Source organism: Seriola lalandi, unplaced genomic scaffold (genome assembly GCF_002814215.2).
Source record: "Seriola lalandi dorsalis isolate HSWRI2012SDOR001 ecotype SW California unplaced genomic scaffold, Sedor1 jcf7180002054898, whole genome shotgun sequence".
Classification (NCBI taxonomy): domain Eukaryota; kingdom Metazoa; phylum Chordata; class Actinopteri; order Carangiformes; family Carangidae; genus Seriola; species Seriola lalandi.
The window spans coordinates 5,059,186-5,078,301 of NW_019525450.1; the positions used below are offsets into that span (position 1 = coordinate 5,059,186).

General features: G+C 38.5%; 1 protein-coding gene and 1 pseudogene across 1 annotated transcript in view; both read left to right on the forward strand.

Annotated features, from left to right (window-relative positions):
• Positions 1-19,116, forward strand: part of chst8 (carbohydrate (N-acetylgalactosamine 4-0) sulfotransferase 8) — a 165,031-nt gene that overhangs the window by 35,856 nt on the left and 110,059 nt on the right. The window contains exon 2 of the mRNA XM_023429637.2: positions 3,877-4,070. Coding sequence (XP_023285405.2) covers positions 3,911-4,070 — 160 coding nt within the window. The 5' untranslated portion in view covers positions 3,877-3,910. The remainder of the gene's footprint in view (positions 1-3,876; positions 4,071-19,116) is intronic.
• LOC147817774 (N-acetyllactosaminide beta-1,3-N-acetylglucosaminyltransferase 3 pseudogene) lies at positions 12,581-13,460 on the forward strand (annotated as a pseudogene).

The window sequence follows — 19,116 nt, forward strand, 5'->3', positions numbered from 1 at the left end:
TGTGGTTCTGTGCCAAGACATGGTCAAACTCTGTAAAGCAGAATGGAGGGATAACATCTTTAAATGTCTCAGCTCCCCAACTTGCATTAAATGCTTTCATGACTCTGAAAGTTTAGGATGAAAACTGAGTCAACTGCATAGCAATCACTTCAGTCCTCTCATGCAATGAAAGATGGATTTCATTCTGGAAAAATATGTAGACAAAGATAAACCTTACCAGCAATGTAGCTAAAATATGATTTTCTCAGCAATCAGCATCCACTCAATAGATGTAATGAAGGCTCTAATTGTTTATTTACAAACCAATGTAGAAGCAGCAGAGATGTCATACTTTTCTAGGATTAAGGAACAAGATGGTGATACAACAGGTACTGGCTTTGTACCAGCTCAGTGACCAAAGTCCCTATAATCCCAGTAAAGAACGCCCTCATGAGTATTGTGGCTTCAATACAACGGAAAGCAGTGCATGTCTACTGATTAAAAAGTTTTCCTCAAAGTAGAGTATACTCATAGGGATTAAAATGGTGGCCAGCAAAAGCAGCATCCTGGTTTGCACTTGGGTTGGCATGGCAACTGTGCAGCCAGCAAAACAATAGAATATACAGTGCATTAATAAGATTGAAATGTATGCATATGGAGCAGTATAAAGATTTTTACAGAATATTGCATCCCTTTTTTTTCCACATTTCATCAGATTTCTGGTGAAATAGCTCCTGCAGGATAAAACTCAGCACTTGTTATTAACTTCACTGAGCTCAGAGGATACAACATCCTCATTAGGCAACAACAATGAACATGGCCACATGCACAGAGATCCCTTCACACATTGTATCTACAACATGTACAACATGTGCATAATATTTGTATTATATCTTTTGTTCAAGCTATACTCTCATTGTGCAGGGGTTGTTATGACTATTGCACTTAACTGAAGTAATAAACTCATCCGTCTGGTGAAATGGACTTTTGAGTACAGTCATCACAAGGTGAAGCGAGACATAAGTATAAAAAAGTAGATGCATCTTCCTGCATCAAAGGTTGCCTGTTCGTGAGAATAATGCTTATGTATTGAGAAATCCATTCTTGCACATTTTTAATGGCACTTTCTATTCAGTGGGTATCTTTGCCTGCATGGTTTCCTTTCAGAATGACCTAAAGAACATTCAAATGGAAATTGAATTTTTTCATTAAAAAAAAGCTGAATAAATGGATTTCAGGGTGGCCTAATAGTTTGACATCTCCATCACTAATTTAATTGGTGAAAAAGCAAATGCTGTGATGTTGTGCACTTTGATATAGCAAAGTGGACAGCATATAACTAACTTGCATTTATAAAAGTGATGGTTGAAGTGCTTGATTATGACTGACTGAGCTGCATTCAAAGCCGTTGTAAAAAAACTCTATAAACAAACACCTGTTACCACATTAAATCAAAATTATTACAGCATCAGTGATGGGACAGAAATGTGAATCGTCACTGCAATCCTACTGGTGCCCAAATAAAACAAGAGAATGATGCTGGAGCAATATCCCTGCTTCTGTCCAGAGTCAAACACCCCTGCACCAGCCAAGCGGAGCGCTAATATGATTGAACACTACATCAACAGCTGCGCAATAAATGGCGATATCCAGATAAACATTAATAATCACCCCAGTCCTTATGCATGCTTTCCACTGCGTCTGTGTGTTGCTTGGCAACCATTCGGATAAATGTCGCTGAAGAACTCCATTGCTTAGCAGGAGAGTGATTATTTGTTATCAATAAATTATTGCATTTTTTGTTGCTGTGTGTTTATTTTATGAAACCTTGCCAGGTGTATGAAATAAGCATTTTATATGAGCAATAAGCCACAGGAGGCTGTGGTTTACATTGGGTTGAGAACAGCTGAGGGTGTTGTTAGGCATGACGTGGAACCACTGCCTCTTGGGGCTTACTGCGTTATACTGCAGTACAAGTTTTCTTGTACGAGATTAATTCCAATTCTTTATATCCAAAGAAAAAAACATTTGTACAGATTTAATAAAAGGAAGAGACAGCTTTAACCTGAGGTAACTTCTATGAAAAGAGATTATTATATATGACATACCTAGAGAGTTTCAGTGAAAGTTTTGAAGCAGAAAAAAAAATTCCTATTCCTATTCCTCCTCTGGGTGGAGCACTGTTATAACTGTGATGCATCAGCAAATCCTGTTGAACTGAAAGTTTCAGGTCTGATCATGTTCATCTCTGTCATTTATCATTGGTATAAACAAGTTGGCATTAAAACAGGAATCACTGTCTATACAGGCATAATGCCACAAAACGTCACATTTGTTATTTGACACTCAATCACAGCTTATTTATAACCTCTGGCTTTAGCACAGGGTGCGCTGTGCAAGTGGAGTTCTTGACATGACTGAAACTGAGCCGAATATATTTTCCGAGATGACAACACATGGTACTCACCGAAGTTCATTTGCATATTAATTTGAAGACAGATGCTACTTGGTCTTCCTGCTGTATGAACAGAGCTGAGAGTTGGTGTGCACTCATGCCAGTCCAGCTGGAATAGTGTTTACTATACTGTATCCTTACAAACACAACACAGATTTCTTTATTTGGAGGAATTAGCTGTTAGCCCAGCTTGTTTTCATGTTGAATCTCTGAACAGCTTTAATTCGTCAGACTTCATGGGTTTTTCTTTCTAATGAAAATATACTGAGGTGTTGGGTTTCAGTAAATAACATACAGTGGCATATTTAGTCCTCCTGCGAGTCTGTAGCCTAGAGTGAACTGCTGTGCTGCTGATGCACACACTGAGACCAGACCTAATACTGATACAAACACTATAGTCATGTTCAATATGACAGGATTCTGTCTTGTGTTCATTTCAGGCAATATTTTTTTTCTGCATATCAAGAACTACTACTATGATCCGAGGTCATTTTCATTATATGTATATCCAGCATCCATTTATCAGAATCAGTTCAGAGCAGCAAGTAGTAAGATCATTTACTTGAGTAACAGTAGAAATTTTAATGTTGTAAATGTTTTATTTCAAGTATTGATATCCATTACAAGATACCATTGTGGTTTTACGTCCCAAAAACTATCTCAGTGTAGTTTTACATCTCGTCTTTCAGGCTTCTCTCTGGAGCTCTAGCAACAGCAGGATGCTGAGCCAATCAGAAGAGAGAGACATGGCTGAGAGCCGTGACTGCTTTGTTGTGACATAACAAATTTACAGAAGTCTTGATGGCTTGTTTTAAGGCTCAGTTTCTGAATACAGGCTGTGTGCATTTCTCTGTGAACTGAGCGCTTTAATATTTTCACTGTATTAATATAGAACCTGGACCTGCTTTATGATTAAAAGAAAAAGACATGGAAGTCTCATATTTTACAATATGGGACCTTTAAAATGTCAAAAAAAGTAACAATTCTGAAAAATTGACCTTGTGAATTTTATACTATGATAGATTATTAAGTGAATTATAATACTAATGGATTAATCTGTTAGTAGAATTTTATTGTACTTGTTTGAGGTGTAGTATCATATTTTAGAAGGTGATCATGTGTTTTGTATGTGAAATCTTAATCTGGAATATACCTAATTTAAATGATCAAAGAAACATAGTGAAGTAAAACTACAAGTAAAAAGTACCATAAAAAGAAGTTACTCAAGTATTTGTACTTAACTACAGTATTTCAGTAAATGTTATATTTATATATTTGTTATATTTCACCATTGCCATTCACTATTGCCATTTACTACAGTAAAAATTCTGCCTTGCAGTATTGACGCAGAGAATTGAAATGCCTGTTTTGCTCACTCTACTTTTGTCCATGTCTTGCCCCCCCTCTTCCTCCCATTTCCCGCTCTCTTTGATTTTTTCCAGAACTTATTGCATTAGCATCTGACTGTGCCACATCATGCTGTGGATGAAGTGGAAGATGGTGGTGGACTCCCTGCGTGGACGGAGAAGGAGGCTGCCCTGTTCCCTCTGGTTCCTCCTGCTGTTCGCTGCTGGAGGTCTGGTTCTCTTCATCCACCAGCAGGATCTGTCAGAGATGGTCCAGCAACAAGGCCCAGGTTAGTCTGTACTTGCCCTAAAATGAAATATTGTAAAGTTCACCTTACAATGATACTTGTACCGATGCTTTCCCAAATGGCACAGATATTTTGTTCCAATATTTTAACGTTTTAACTCAGGCCCATTTTTTTGTGTCCCTGAACATGGAAAAGTCCTTAAAAAGCTCTGAGACTAAAAACTTCATTTTTTTCTTTATTGATCTAACACATTTCAGCAGAAAATGCAAAAACACACGATAAACACTTGATAATTGTACAACTACAACAAAATCTTCATCTTCTACAGCTGCAGCACAGCCCTCCAGCGAGGAGCAAGTGTTTTCCCTCTCAGCAAAGGCAAAAAAGAGTCAGGACAGGGTAAATTAATGTCACAGAGCAGACACAACACATGTGGTGAATGCCCTACACCCAGACAGCCCAGAACAATGTCCATGAGTAAGGCTCGATAGTTAATAGTTAATCACCATTATTTTTATATTTATATAATTAACAGCTATGCTTCTTAAATTTTAAGTTTTACCTTTTGTTACACAAAACAGTTAACATTTGTTTTGTTACATTGCTGATGTCTAATACAAACAGTCATTTTTAACTAATAGATGTCTTCACTCCTCAACAAACAAGCTACCTAAAAAGATTTGAGGGATTTGAAAGGATTTGGATTCAATAAGCGGATTCGAAATTGGTTTCAGATACGATAAAATGCTGAACCACAACCCTTCCCTCAGCCTTGGCTGCTCTGTTGCAAGTCTCTATCATCGCAGCTAAACAGATAGATCAATAGATACATACATACATACACACATACAAGCAGAGCTGGTTAATCCACTTCTCCACACTGGGTTCAGAGTCACTGCTGCAGAGGCTGATTGGCAGACTGTAGCTGTGATTCTGACTCCAGTCATGGGACAATACACCTTTGGCCGCTGCTCTTGCTGACTGTGGCTGTAGCCATGGTTCTGCTTTGATTGTTGTGATCATGGTTGTGACACACACACTACGTGCAGGGTTTGTGAGTGTGTGCAGGGAGATGACATGGTTGTGCTGACTGAGTGTTGTATTGAAGCTGGTGTACGCCTGAACTCCTGTGGTGTACTGGTAACGCATCTGTTATATCTGAAAGAAGCAGCACATATTCAAATCCCATGTGGCTTAACAATGCTTTCTTGGCTAATATTGATAATAAAGTAACCACAATACAGCTACTGTACTGCCACATGCATAGCACCAGAGATTCAACCACATATGGAACCATAGCCATATCCACAATAACCATATCCACAGCCACATCTTTAACCACCACAGCCAGGCAGAGCAGCTACAGCCCACATCATCTCTCCTTTCTAAAGTAGCCTATCTGCAAAGTGTTTCCTTATGTCTATTATAACAAAAAAACTAAATATTATGAAAACCCCCACAAAACTTAAGGAGGTACTAAAGCCTAAATGTTTTTTTGCGATGCACACATAATCACATAAAATTTTGTTGGCTTATGAAGTTGATGCAAATAAATTCATATTGTGTGTAAAAAACAGCTAACAGTGACAGTGTGTGGAGGTCGGTTTCAACCGGTGGCCCTTCCGACTGTGTTAGCAGTCACTGCGCCAAGCAAAAGAAGCGGAACTGGCAAATTGTAACATCGGTTTGTGTCTCTCACGCATAGCTGCTGATGTTAGCATTAGCAAGGCAGATATTCTCCTACAGTGGCATTTAACACAACATTTGATCTTGTGAACCGTGATAAACAGCAGGGCTACGGTGATGCACTGACACTCCTCCACAGACACACACAATGGAAAGCCTCTTGTAGTAGAGCTGCTTGCTCAGCTACAGCACAGGTATCCGCAGTGACTCTCTCATAGGGACATAAATATGCTTCTATAGTAACTGTCAAAGCTCTGTCAGACTCCTTGTCTTAACAGTGGTGAAAAGTAAAGTGCGACAGTAGCTTTTCATGGCTGGTTAGCTCCAGCTCCTCGGTCCATGTCCATATATAAACTGAACGGTCGTCACTCCTTCTCCACCGTGACCCCTGACAGTCTCTTACAGTCATTGCTCCCTCACTCCTCACTCCCTCTTGTTGACTCTGATCTGAGATTATGCCTTTACCTTATAATTGCAAAATGTACAGTATATATACATTTAGCTAAATAATCCATAGTCATAAGAAAACACACAATCACACAGAAACAATTAAACTAATGTATGCACACAAAAACAGAAGAAAAAACATTTCTGTAGACACACACATGCATTCATATACACACACACACACACACACACACACACACACACACAAGACATAAACACGGTTGAGCCAGTGAATGGATGGCAATGAATAGCAATGCACATGTTAGCACACCTAGGCCTTCTGTAGGTACATACAGTATAAGCACATGCATAACTTACTGAAAATATACAAGCAGACAGGTTATGCATATGCATGCATAAAAGCAGTCATACAACACAAGAAATTACAGCACACATAGATGCACAAATGCACATGCTGGATGCACACACACACACACACACACACACACACACACACACACACACACACACACATACACACACATGCATGCATGAAAGTGATAGAAGTACATTGTATTGAATCTTCTGCAAGTAATACACTGACTATGTATAATTACCTCACACAACCCCACCTCACATAACCCAAACTGTCACTTTAACAACCAAAGAAAAAGTGAAAAAGATGCATGTGTGTGTGTGTGTGTGTGTGTGTGTGTGTTTAGATATTCTTTAGTGTGTGCTGAATCCATGTTTAATCAGAGAACATTTGTTCCACGAATGCTGCCCTTTCATGCCAGCTCAGTGACCTCGTGGTCAGAGTTTCCACCGTGATAGAGAGAGGTTGCGTACATTCAATTTCCAAATGAGTCAAACCTTTGTCCTCATAAAGCGACCCGATGTCCTCTGCTTGGCTTCAGCATTAAGGAGATTGGGGTTTAAGCAGCCGTGATGGACGAGTGTCCTAAGCATGTAAAACTAAGCTGCTTCGTGTCTCAGAAACAAGAGATCAGCTGCTTGTTTGTGCGGCTCTTTGGCTTGTTCTACATTTCCACCTACACGAGAACAGCATTAGCTGCATGTTGCTGCTGTTGTTGGACCAGCCCCTGACAATGACTTCCAGTATTTTTGTTTTGTAGCCATCATTGGTGATATTCACCTCATTTTGATTTCAGAAATTACACTTTTTTTCATGTAGTCTGTTTGGATAAAACTCTTTAACAACCATAATGAAGTTCACAGGAAATTTTATTGTATGAACGTTTTTACCTGTGATAAATCAGTGAGCGAGGAAACGAGGGCCTTGTGATGGGCTTGTGATGATCAAAGAACAAGCTGATGAACTGGTCCAGCTGGCTCTCTAGAGATAAAACCCTCATCAGCACAGTCAGAGAAGCTGCAATCCGCTGAGTATCGCCACTACAGTGTGTCAACAGCACTGTGAATCATTATGAATATCAGAGCAGTGTCACACTCCACAGCAATAAGAGCCACTTAGCCAGAGTGGAATCCCTCCAACCCTCTAATATTCCCCTGATTGTCAGATGCTTTCAGGCGCGGTGTCAGGTGAGAAAAAGGCCATTCACGGTGATGCAGCCACGTAGAACAGACAGCAGCACACACACACACAAGGCAGACACACACGTTACGTACAGTTATACACCATCACAACCACTATTTAATATTCATGACAAATATCCGACCAAGACCCGTAAGAAGTTGTAAGTAGCTGGTTCATGCATACGAGGATAACACCAACTTGGTCTTTTCATATTTACAATTTTCGTGTGTAACGAGAAGCAGATGCAGCTGAAGATCAGATATGAAAGCCTGAGCTGCTATGCTAGTGGACTACATCTGCAGGGGGGGGGGGCAATAAAAGCACAGATCATCGTCAGCAGCGCCAAGGGAGACTTTAAATAATAACCTGAAATCTCCACCGAGCTTGCGACGTTCTTTCTTTTTGTGCTTTATTTACACTGATAAAATGGAAGTAAAAGGACGATGAATCTGTTTGTCTAAACTTTGGCCACCCCTGTTGACCCTGGGAGGGAAAGTAAAGATGGAGGAAATGTGCTGGACATTTCCGCCGAAGTCTGTGACTTTTCTCTGGCCCCTGTTGTGTCCATCAACACACATTTTCATAGTTTTGGTTATAATTTCAGTTATGATAATGTGGTGCTCAACAAAGGGTTTGCTGAGATCTGGAAACACAGTGACATCACAGCAGCAGAGTCCAGTCAAACAAGCAAACAGGTTAATTTTATCTTCTATCTTAACCATCTCAACTTGATCTAATTTTACTGAATTTTATTTCCAGGAAAAAAATTAAAGTGAGTCCCTCATTGCACAGCAGAGCTTTGTGCATACATGGCTTTGGTAGGAGGACAAACTTACACTATGATGTTTTCAACAGACTGGGAAGTAATTTTACTGCTCACCTGCTTTTGGCTAATTTGGGCGTTGTATGCAATCTGCATAATAGTTTGCCTGCTGGTGTTTCTTACGCCCTTTGACATGTTTTTAGCTGTGTAATCTGATATAAATCATATTCATTTTAATTAAATGGAATCTGGAGCCGAGTGATTCCCCAGTTGTGGCTTTAGAGGTAATTGGTAAGCGCTGCAGTATCAGATATGTTACACTTACTGTTGTTTGTAGTAAACTGTGAATAAGGTACAGGCATGTGGCATTTTATCTGGATTTTGTATCAAGCACTCCAATTGTTGCAAGATCTGTGCTGTATTCAGACCGACTGATGAGTGATTGAGTGTATAATTAATGGTTTGTCACTGACACTTCATTTTAACACTCTCAGCTTGCATTTATACGCAGTATTTAACTTTTCGGAGATGATTTATTGCCCACTAATGTCATTGTAAACACTTTATAAGGACAATTTTAACTGTTAGTGTCTGTAACTCCTCCTATGATGCATTCATAACTGGTAGATAAACAGTTATTGAAAGTTTGATAGCACAGTATAACATAGTTGTGATTATAATTTCATGTAGTTTTAAATACATTTATTACTCGGCCAATATGTACATATATTAAAATAGTTATTCATACATTTATATAAAAAAACTACAAGCCACATATTATAAACAATTGTTAATTTCCGTTAATTCTTGATTATGCACTTTGAAATTGTACAAAGCAATTATAAGAATATTTTATTCAAATTTTCATATTTGTGAACCCTAATGAAGCATTTGTGAATTATATATTAACATTTTAAATAATTTCCAACACTATGAAGTGAGCATATAAGCATCTCATTTGAGGGATCTTCTCATTTAATGTTGCACATTTGGACACCAATGAAAAAGATGATGTATGTTTTTCAGAAGAACCCCAGTTTGTGTGGGATTTCTATTTGAAAATTTTAGTTACTGCATGATGTAAATAGGTCTTCATCTTTTGAGGCCATCCACATTTTCCACTCCCACACGCTGCTTTCAGTGTGCGTTAAGCAAAACTTCTGTGTCAACTTTAGGAGTTATAAGATGGCTGATAGAATAAAAAACTAGAGGAGGCACTGAAAAAGCCTTGATGCCTTTCTGTTTCCTCCGGTTAATGATATCTCTTTGTGGCAGCTACATTGTTGTTTTTATAATGTAGGTATTTAGTATTTGTTTAGACACACTGAATACACTTGCGTCAGGAAATTTTTCTCATAAAAATAGAGCTGTAGAAGACGTCAGAAGATCGACAGAAAGACGCAGCGTGGATTGTATAAACTACAATATACAATCACACACTCCCTCGAGCTTTGACTTCCAGGCAGTGTTTCACTCCCAGCCAATTCCAACTGTTTTAATCTCACAAAGTTTTACTGTAAGTGAACCAGTTCACACCTCTTACTGAACATCAAACCAACTGAATCATGCAGCGTGTTGGGAGCTTGACATAGAAACTGCCTGACTGGTTGAACCCAGGACTGAATATATTCCAGAGAAACCCTGTGGCAACATTTATCTTAACTGCCATAGCAATCTGCACTAACTGCCTACTGACTATCAGAGGGATCTTTCATCAGGCTCTCACACTGATCTACGCGTATGTTGGGGTAATTATTCTAATGCTGCATGTTTCTGTGAATTGCATGGCACTGCAAATTGAAAAACTGATTTTATTATTCAAGTACTGTATATAAAATGACACAATTATATTTTTACAAACTTGCATTAACTCATTAAGAAGAAAGCAAGCTGAGATGTTATTTAATCAGCAGAGAGGATGTGGATGTTTGGATTTTAACATTGCATTTCATTTGGATTCAGTTTTAATGTCTAGCAACTTCTTCAGGTGCTGATAATCCAGGTCTCTTCTGGAAATGAACAAAGAGGTTTTAATGGGGAATTTCTCAGATCACTGCAACTTTTTTTCTGATACTTACAGTAATTAATGAGGCATCTTATGCAGTTTCATCTTGAAATACTTAGTGAAGGAGATGATTGGCCTGATAAACATATCTGATACATACATAGATTTAAATCACATATCACTAATTTTTTTGCCTTATTTTAATAAAAATATTTATTGAATTTTCGTCAGTCCTCCTCTGAGTATATGAAGTGTTTCATATGGTTTAAAATGGAAATACATTTTTCTTAAAGAGGATTATATAACACACTGTCTAATTAATTCATTTTTCCAGTTAAGCCTTAAATTCATTCTGCTCCTTAAAGTATTTGTTTTTATCAAATAATTTTGTTTGTATAAAGGTCATAATCCTTTTTTAGCTCAGTGTTTTCTTTGAGATTGTGAATTTGTTGATTTCCTTCTTGGCTTCATTTTATGTCACATAAGGACTAAAGTCTTTTTTTTTATGTTTGCTTTCTGTTCCAGAAACAAAATATTACACAAATTGAAATCTTGACCAAGATAGATGAAAACTCAGGGGATCACCAAAGTTACTATACTTCATTCTGTAGGGACATGAATTCCTCTGCCTTATTTAATGGAAATCCAGCCAAGAATTGAAATATCCCACTCAAAACCAAAACTTTCAACCTTGAGAGGCTTTGCAGAAAAAATCTTAATATGACAAAGTTGTTAGGATTCAAAGGATCATTAGGATCCGTAGTTACCCGTATCAGACTCATTTATTTGTCAAGATTTAGAATTTATGAAACTTAATTTAGAACTTGTGAAATAGTAAATGTATATGTAAAATACATTTAAATCATTATTTATAGTTTTAAAGGAATAATATTGTAGTTAAAAAGTATATTAACAGTAGGCCTATAGATATACTTTTGAATAATGTAGTAATAGTACGTTGTTTTGTAGTGTTGAATGTCATTTTTGTCCTTCAGGCCAGCCAAGCTAAACATTTCATTTAAACTTGTACTTGCGCAAAGCAGTCACCGACACGGTTCAATCATTGCTGTGACAGTGGCACTTACAGCCAGGCAAAGCCCTCTAACAACTGTAGTAATTATCAGTCAGTCAGGAGCAAAGAAGAAAGACAGGTGAAATTATTTTTTAAATGATGATGTCGTCCGGTCATTAGTGGCTTCAGATCAGAAAACGCTTGTTCTGGAGAGCATGGGCCAACTACATGGTTTGTCATTTAATCTCCTACCAACAATCTTTTCCTAAACTTAACCAACAGTTTTTTCAGACCACATTCACCTCTTTTAGTTGCTTAGTAACCAAACCTCGACCATAACATTGGTAGATTAGAAAAGAAAGAGGAAAATAAACCCGATTAGTCATTTCTGACAGTTATCTTTTGGATCTGATCACATTTGTGCGTCATATTGGAAGGCAATGACAAACAACCTGTTTTATCGTTGGAGGACTTGATGTTCACAAAGAAACAGTCAGACAGTTCTCCAATTGCTTGAAATCAGCATTCAATTTCCATTGATGTTTGTTCATTTGTATTTTGCTGTGCTTTTAGGAAATAACCATTAACTGGGAAATTCTGCTTCATTGTTGTGGTGTGACAGTGAGCTCAGACCATAGTGCTACTAATAATGCTATTTACCTAAAACCCATGACACTTTATCATTAGTCTTCAATATATTAATTTATGTCATAATGAGATAAGTTGATGAGAATACGGTTTTGTCTTGTCACTGCAGAGTTTTGAGGAAGTGAAACATCAGAGAAAGCGCTGCTTTTATTAATGGCAGCTGAGTCAACAGGAGGTGGTTGGGATGGATGGCGGACGTACAATGAGCACAAATGTCACACCAGAGACCAGGACTCATGTAGTTAGGGTTGGGCAATAAAAGCATTAAGATTAGGGAAAGATTCTGGTTTTAGTTTTAATACAGAAAAATTTCACAGTGACTTCAAAACCACGATGCAGTCTCGCCACATACAGTATATGTCAGCAGAGAACAGGCTGTGGTCTGCTTGAATTATGTGTCAACTTTTCAAGGCAGCAGAGAACATTTGAAGTCTATCAGAGCACCCTGTATGTTGGTTATGATGCAGGGTTGTCCAAATATGTGTGAGAAGCAATGGCAGCGGAGAAGAGCTACCCACCACAGAGACCCCTAAAAACTGCCTCCCACAAAACAAACTGGTATACATGATTTTCTCTACCATAAACTCGCCAGCTTCCCACACCGCTGGATAATTGGGACAAATGTGGAGGACCTAATGGATCTGCATAAGTCTTCATTCTACTGGTCAGTAAATATTATATTGGTTTTGAGAAAGAGAGACTGAACAAGCTCCTCAAAATGGAGCAACGTGAGCACAATGACATTTTCCAAAGGGCCTTTCGTGACTCATTCTCCAACCTCACCTTGGCACAGATACACTTCTGAGAATGGCTGGAAAGCAACTGTCCGCATGTTCTGTTTTTCCTAAGTGGTGATGATGATGTCTTTGCCAACACAGACAATAGGGTCAAATCTCTCCAAAGTCTTAAGGACAATGATGGAAGCAAGCACCTCTGATTGGCCATCTGATCCAATATATGGGGTCCATCAACACAGAGCAAGTATTTTTATTCCAGTATAGGTGCATGAGTCAGATTCATACCCCCAGGATTGTGGTGGTGGGGGCTTCTGGTTGTCTGGCTACACAGCTTTGGTCATATACAAGATGTCTCAGTCTATTACTATTCATCCCATTGATGATGTTTACATGAGAATGTACCTGGTCAAGGCAGAACTAAATCCTGATTCTCATATAGATGCCAAGATGGCAGGACTGCTCTTTCCCTCTATAGCAAAGTACATGAGTATGACCCTGGTACACAGATTCCCTCCAGCTCACATTGATCCAGTGTGGCAGAGAATATATGACCCTGATCTGATATGTGGTACCTAGAAGTACGGTAACTTACAGGTGGCAGCAGAGCTTGTCGGTGCTAATATTAGGAACACTTGCAGAATTTAATGCAATCCAGGACAACAACAACAACAGATCTGCCATAAATTGTACCTCTGTATATCTTAAGCTTAGAGACTTTAAATCATCTTATATTTATTATTGAGTTTGTAGTTTGTAGTGGTGCTGCATTATAATAAAAAGTACTGTATGAATGCGAAATATCAGGGACATCCCATAATGCTTTAGATTACTTTAATTATTAAGCAGATATTGGGTATCAATAAAATACTGGGTCTCCATGGCCTATAAACATAACAAAACAAGGCTTTAGGTAATAAGGGGTAATAGCAGTGTGTAAATTACTAAGTACCTATTTAACAATTACAGGGTATAGCAATATTGTTACTGGATAACAACACAGGAAATAGTGCCAACAGGGCAATGGAATTAGTTCAGGTATAATATATTTCAAAGTGATGATATACAAAAGAATCTGTCTTGGAACTTACATTGTAAACATTATTTATCAATACTCATCAATAATTATCAATATGGTATACAGTACATTATTGTTGTGTGGGAACAATACGTTAAACTAGTCTTGGAGAGAGCTGTGTACCTTTACAACTGTAGCTGTAGCTATTAAGTAGTTATGTGTCTATGTATTATGTTCGTGCATGTGTTTTTAAAATGATGCTGAAGTACTGCGGAACAATGTGACATCCATCTATTGATTAAAACTGATGCTAGAGAAGAACCTAAACCAGTGTTGTTGTTGATGTCCTGTCATATCATTCTATCATAAACAATTAAGGATCTGAATACTGAGCATTAAGCTTTATTGCGGTTTACTGAACAACATGCGGTGTGAACAGTAGTGTGGCAAGCATGAGAGATTCAAGCTAAAGTAATGGCCTTCAGTACCACCACAACAAATCACTGAAAGTGTTGGAAAAAGCTCTCTTACTCTAGTGTTAGTCCTGGGTATGTAGGCTGTAAAATAAAACCATCCCTTTTTTTTTTCAAGGTAATCGCAAAGTAATCGTTGGGTAAGCAGCCTATTATATGCAGAATTATTCATTATGGTATAATTACACAGTACACCACAATATGCTATTAACCAGAAAACAAAATATGTCCATGTGTTAAATGTTAAAGCAGATGTCTAAGTGTACACAGTATGTGGAATATAGAGAATTTATGTGTTGTCAGAAAAAATTGAATAAATGCTGAAAATGAAGGAAATAGCAGCATTTCTGTGATTATTTCTCTGTCTTTTGATTACCAGCCATTTTTCAAGCATACAGTGTATGTCTTAGGATAAGTTTTGCAGCCTAAGCACATCCTTTTATCTAGCCTGCTATTTCACTATTTGAGTATTAGTAAGAATTCTAGTTTACTAAATCATGCATGAGAGACTGTTTGCTGTACACAGAACACAGTGGCTACACAGTCTTCCCAGCCCCTTTGCTAAAGCACAATGAGCAAGCAGTATCTGTGCCTTAAGCTATGGTGCTTCACCCCAGCAGAAGCTCATATCTAATAGAGCCGAGTTATAATACATTGGGTGTCAGCTTTTATCTGCCTCCCCCTCCCTCTCCACCTCTTTATTTGGCTAGCAGTGCGCTTGAGAGCTTTGTATCCCAGGGTTTAGATATCCTGCACAATGGTAGCTGAGAAAACTGCAGTTTAACTGGCAACAGTCTCCCCCTGATCTCTCCCAAGTAATTGTTTAAGGACAATTGGCGAAACGGCAATCGGTTTCTCAGGGAGAGGAGACACCTGAAGAGCGAGCAGCTCAGATAAATTGTCTGCACAAATTTACACCTGCAGGCATTTTTCAGATGAGTATGGGAGTGAGGACCAACTGCTCTGGTGAGTGGAAGGTCTGTGTGTGTGTGTCCCCATCACATACCCCAAAACACAGTAATCCATAAATGGAGGAGAAGAGGCAAAGTAGTTGCCCCATTTCAGTGTGTTGGTGAACAAGTGCCCTGATAACACGCAATTTGTTCAGTGCTTTTAACAGAAGCATTTGGCACTGCTGGCCTCAGCTGGCTTTGGCGAGGGTGTCTACACAACACACAAACCATACTTTCTATTTATCTTAATCTTTTATTTTATTTCAAATTATTGTAACACGATATGTATATAGTGTAGTATACATTGAAAAGTAAAACCTGAGCACTTTGGACAGGGATCTTGGATTATGTTGAGCCTCACTCACCTCTGAGATAAGCAACCTGCGGGTCACAAACACAACCTGACAGCAGTAGCTTGTCAAAACATGTTGGTTTAAATGGAAAAAAACTGTTCTGATGTTTTGATGGCTCTCAGTTGATATTTTTAAATAAAATATGCCACTTGTAATTAAAGAAATTAGTTTTGCATGCTTTTTTCACTCCACTATGCTGCTACACCCATCAGCATCCAGCTGCAGCGTGCAGGTGTCAACAGCTCAGAGTGTCGAGCAGCTGTAAATTACACTGGCGAAAGCTACAGCGGCCTATTCAGCACTTAAGTGCCATAACACCTACCTAATGTAATTAGAAATAAGGATGTGAAAATAGACTTGTGTTCTCTAATTGCAGATCCCAGCAACAACTGGTAGAAGATTCCAGACACGTGATTGTGTTATATCATATTCTCATATTATAGTTTTTTTTTTTTTAAGTTATTTGTTGTCAAGCTAAGTGACAGGAGCCGTGCTTTGCGATGTAATGGTGAGGTCTGGGCACAGCTGATGACACACAGCGAAAATCATGTGGAGATCAAAATAGAGCTAAATATAGAGGGGATATTGGACTGTTATCTGTTGGAGTGTAGATAGTAATGATGTGCCTTACCACTGATTTCCTTTCTGATCCGATACCAAATAATACCAAGGCTGGTATCGCCGATACGATATGATACGATACGATACGATACGATACGATACAATACGAGGCGATACTTTGTATAAAAGCTTAATATTTTCAGAAGGGAAATAATAAGTAGGCTGTAACCATTCCAAATAAGACATCATACTACTCTTTCTTATACTTTAAAAAAGAAAATAATTAAAATACATTCAGTGCACCATTTAGCACTTTCAATAGATCAAAAGAAGATGTCCTACAGACCAAGAAACTTTAAAGTTGAATGTTAATTGACACTTCAGCATCTGAATCAGGCTCCCTTGAAACTGCTTACCTCAACCTTTTTACAAAACATTCCAGATTCACATTTTTTGTCTGAAGAAGTTCCACACACGACTTTGTTTGCGCTCAGCCATCTTCAGTGTCAACACTGTTCAGTGGCTCATTTGCTTATAGAGCCGTAGTTCATATGAATATGACAGGCGGAAGGAAAAGTAGTTCCTATCAACCAGGTATTATTTAGACCCCATCGTGGTGATAGCATTGTAACTTTTCTACTGTGTCCCTGTTGATGATAAAAGACACATTTACCCCGAAATTACTGAGTTAAGGTATCGATCTTTTAGTGTGAGAATCAATCCTAGAACCGAAACGTTTGGAACCGGAAGTATCAATATTTCAGTATCAATCTGCAGGCAACTGTTTGCTAGGTCATCATCCCTATTTAAGGGGTCCTTATATGTCAGTGTTGTTTACACCTTGTTTCTGCTGCCTCTAGGTGGGCAAAAAAATGTATCTTTGAAGGTTTGATGAAACTTAAAGTGTCTTGGCTTTGTTTATTTTCACAGTTAACTAGTTGGCAAAGGTGGGTGTTGAAAAAAACATCTAGCAAAGAACATATCATCAATACCCTTGATTTATTTTCGTACTTGGTGTGGCTGACAGGTACTGTAACTGTAGAGGGAGGCGTTGGCATAGTTAAAGGCCAAGGTCTGAAAATGTCAGTCTCCATTGACTTTGTATGAATGAAGTGAAAAAAAACCTTTCATCAACACTTCTTCCCTTTGAAAGCCATAATACATTTAATCCTATGATATAGCCCAGTCAAGTCTACTACTGCTGCTGTTACTAAGAAGTATTCATGCATGGCATGCTTCCCCTCCATTTATGCTACTGTATATAGTAAGATGGCAGGTGCAGAGGAAATAAACCTCTGAAGTAATGTGCCTTCAAGCAGTTTTAATAAACAGTATAAGCTGACACGCAGATAAAACATGCACATGCAGGCATTGGGAGATACTGGGGAAAGCACAGAGGAGGTGGAGGTAAAGTGATCAAGATAAACAACAGCTTTAGGTGCACAGAAGCTTGTTGTTTTGACTGTAATTCTGTCAAGTTTATTGTGAAATACTATGTTTTTGTACATGCAGGCCATTTAGTTTAGAGTAAATAGAATAAAATTAATCATGTGGCTATTGGCCCCATCCAAGTCCTCATCCCTCTATCTCTCTCCACATGGGTCCTGCCAGGAAATGGGCATATTGTTTCATGCTCAAAGGTAAAATTTGATCTCTCTGTCAGAGGTCCAGTAATCCCTTAAGCCTTGTCTGTCTGCAAAGTCCAATTTAGCTGTCTCTTAATGTAATTAAATTGTGCTGATGACCCTCAGAGCACAGTGGAACTGCACCATATTTGAATACAAATCCTCCACTAGATGTTTGTGGGGAAAACTGGATGTTACTTTATCCTGACTTTCCTTTTTTTTCATTTGTGTGTGTAAAGCTCCTTCAACAAAGCCTGTTTGTGTTGTGTTGGCACCATTCCTCTCAGAGTAGGAAGATCATTGGAAAGCAATACTTGGCAAAGCCTACTCCATCACAGTGATTTTATACAACCTTAAGTACAATATGCCCCCAGAAAACAAGGGGTACTCTGTCTCTTCAGCATAAGTACATCAACATACCTTGACTGGAATGTTAAAGCAGTGCAAGCTAAGCTTTGCCATCCTGCTCGGTGTTGGGATCACATGGCATTTGGCATGAGACATGCGTATTCCAGTAACTATTACAGCAACTGCTGTTCCACATTCAGTGCCGCCTTCCCCTGTTCACCTCAGGGAGCAGAGGAAACCTTGCCGGGGGCCCCTGGGATACCCTGAAAAGTAGAAAAAAAGAAAAACAGACTATTTTCATGCATGGGTATCAGGTGGCTGCATCACGTCTCTCCAGCCTCCTCTAGACCTGGGCCATGTCAATTGGATTTAAAATGGAGCCGCTCAGAGGCAGTGCAAGGTCATGTGGTTTTCCATTAACATTAATGCCCGGGGTTATGCCATGGGAGCCTTGCAACATAATCTGTTTTCCCTGCCATCTGATCCTTCTGTGTGCACTTTTATACATTTATAGATAGCTTTAAAAAATTCTTGTTGTTTGAACAAGAAATCTGATTTTACATAAACTGTAAAATGAAAGTTGAAGAAAAACACTTTTTTTTGCAAAAAAACAAAAAAGAATAAATAAAAGAATAAATAAATAGAAAAGAATGGAACTATTGTTTTTCACTTTTCAGACACGAATTACGTTAAGGCAGATCCGAGGCTTAGGAGTTACTTCACAGAACTGTTCTTCACTCTCAACAACTTTAAAACAGCTGATCTTGTGCTATCCATAAAAGTATGAAATATTAAACACAGATCCGAAAGCAACTATACAGTGTGAGAGTTGTTGACTGAAACAAACAAATAAAATAAAAAAATAAAACATATGCTGTGCTCTTTCTTTCAACTCAGCAGTATTGAAGATGCATCTTTTGAGCCACTGACAAGCAGGCCGGGTTAGGGCTCCTACTGAGGTGTA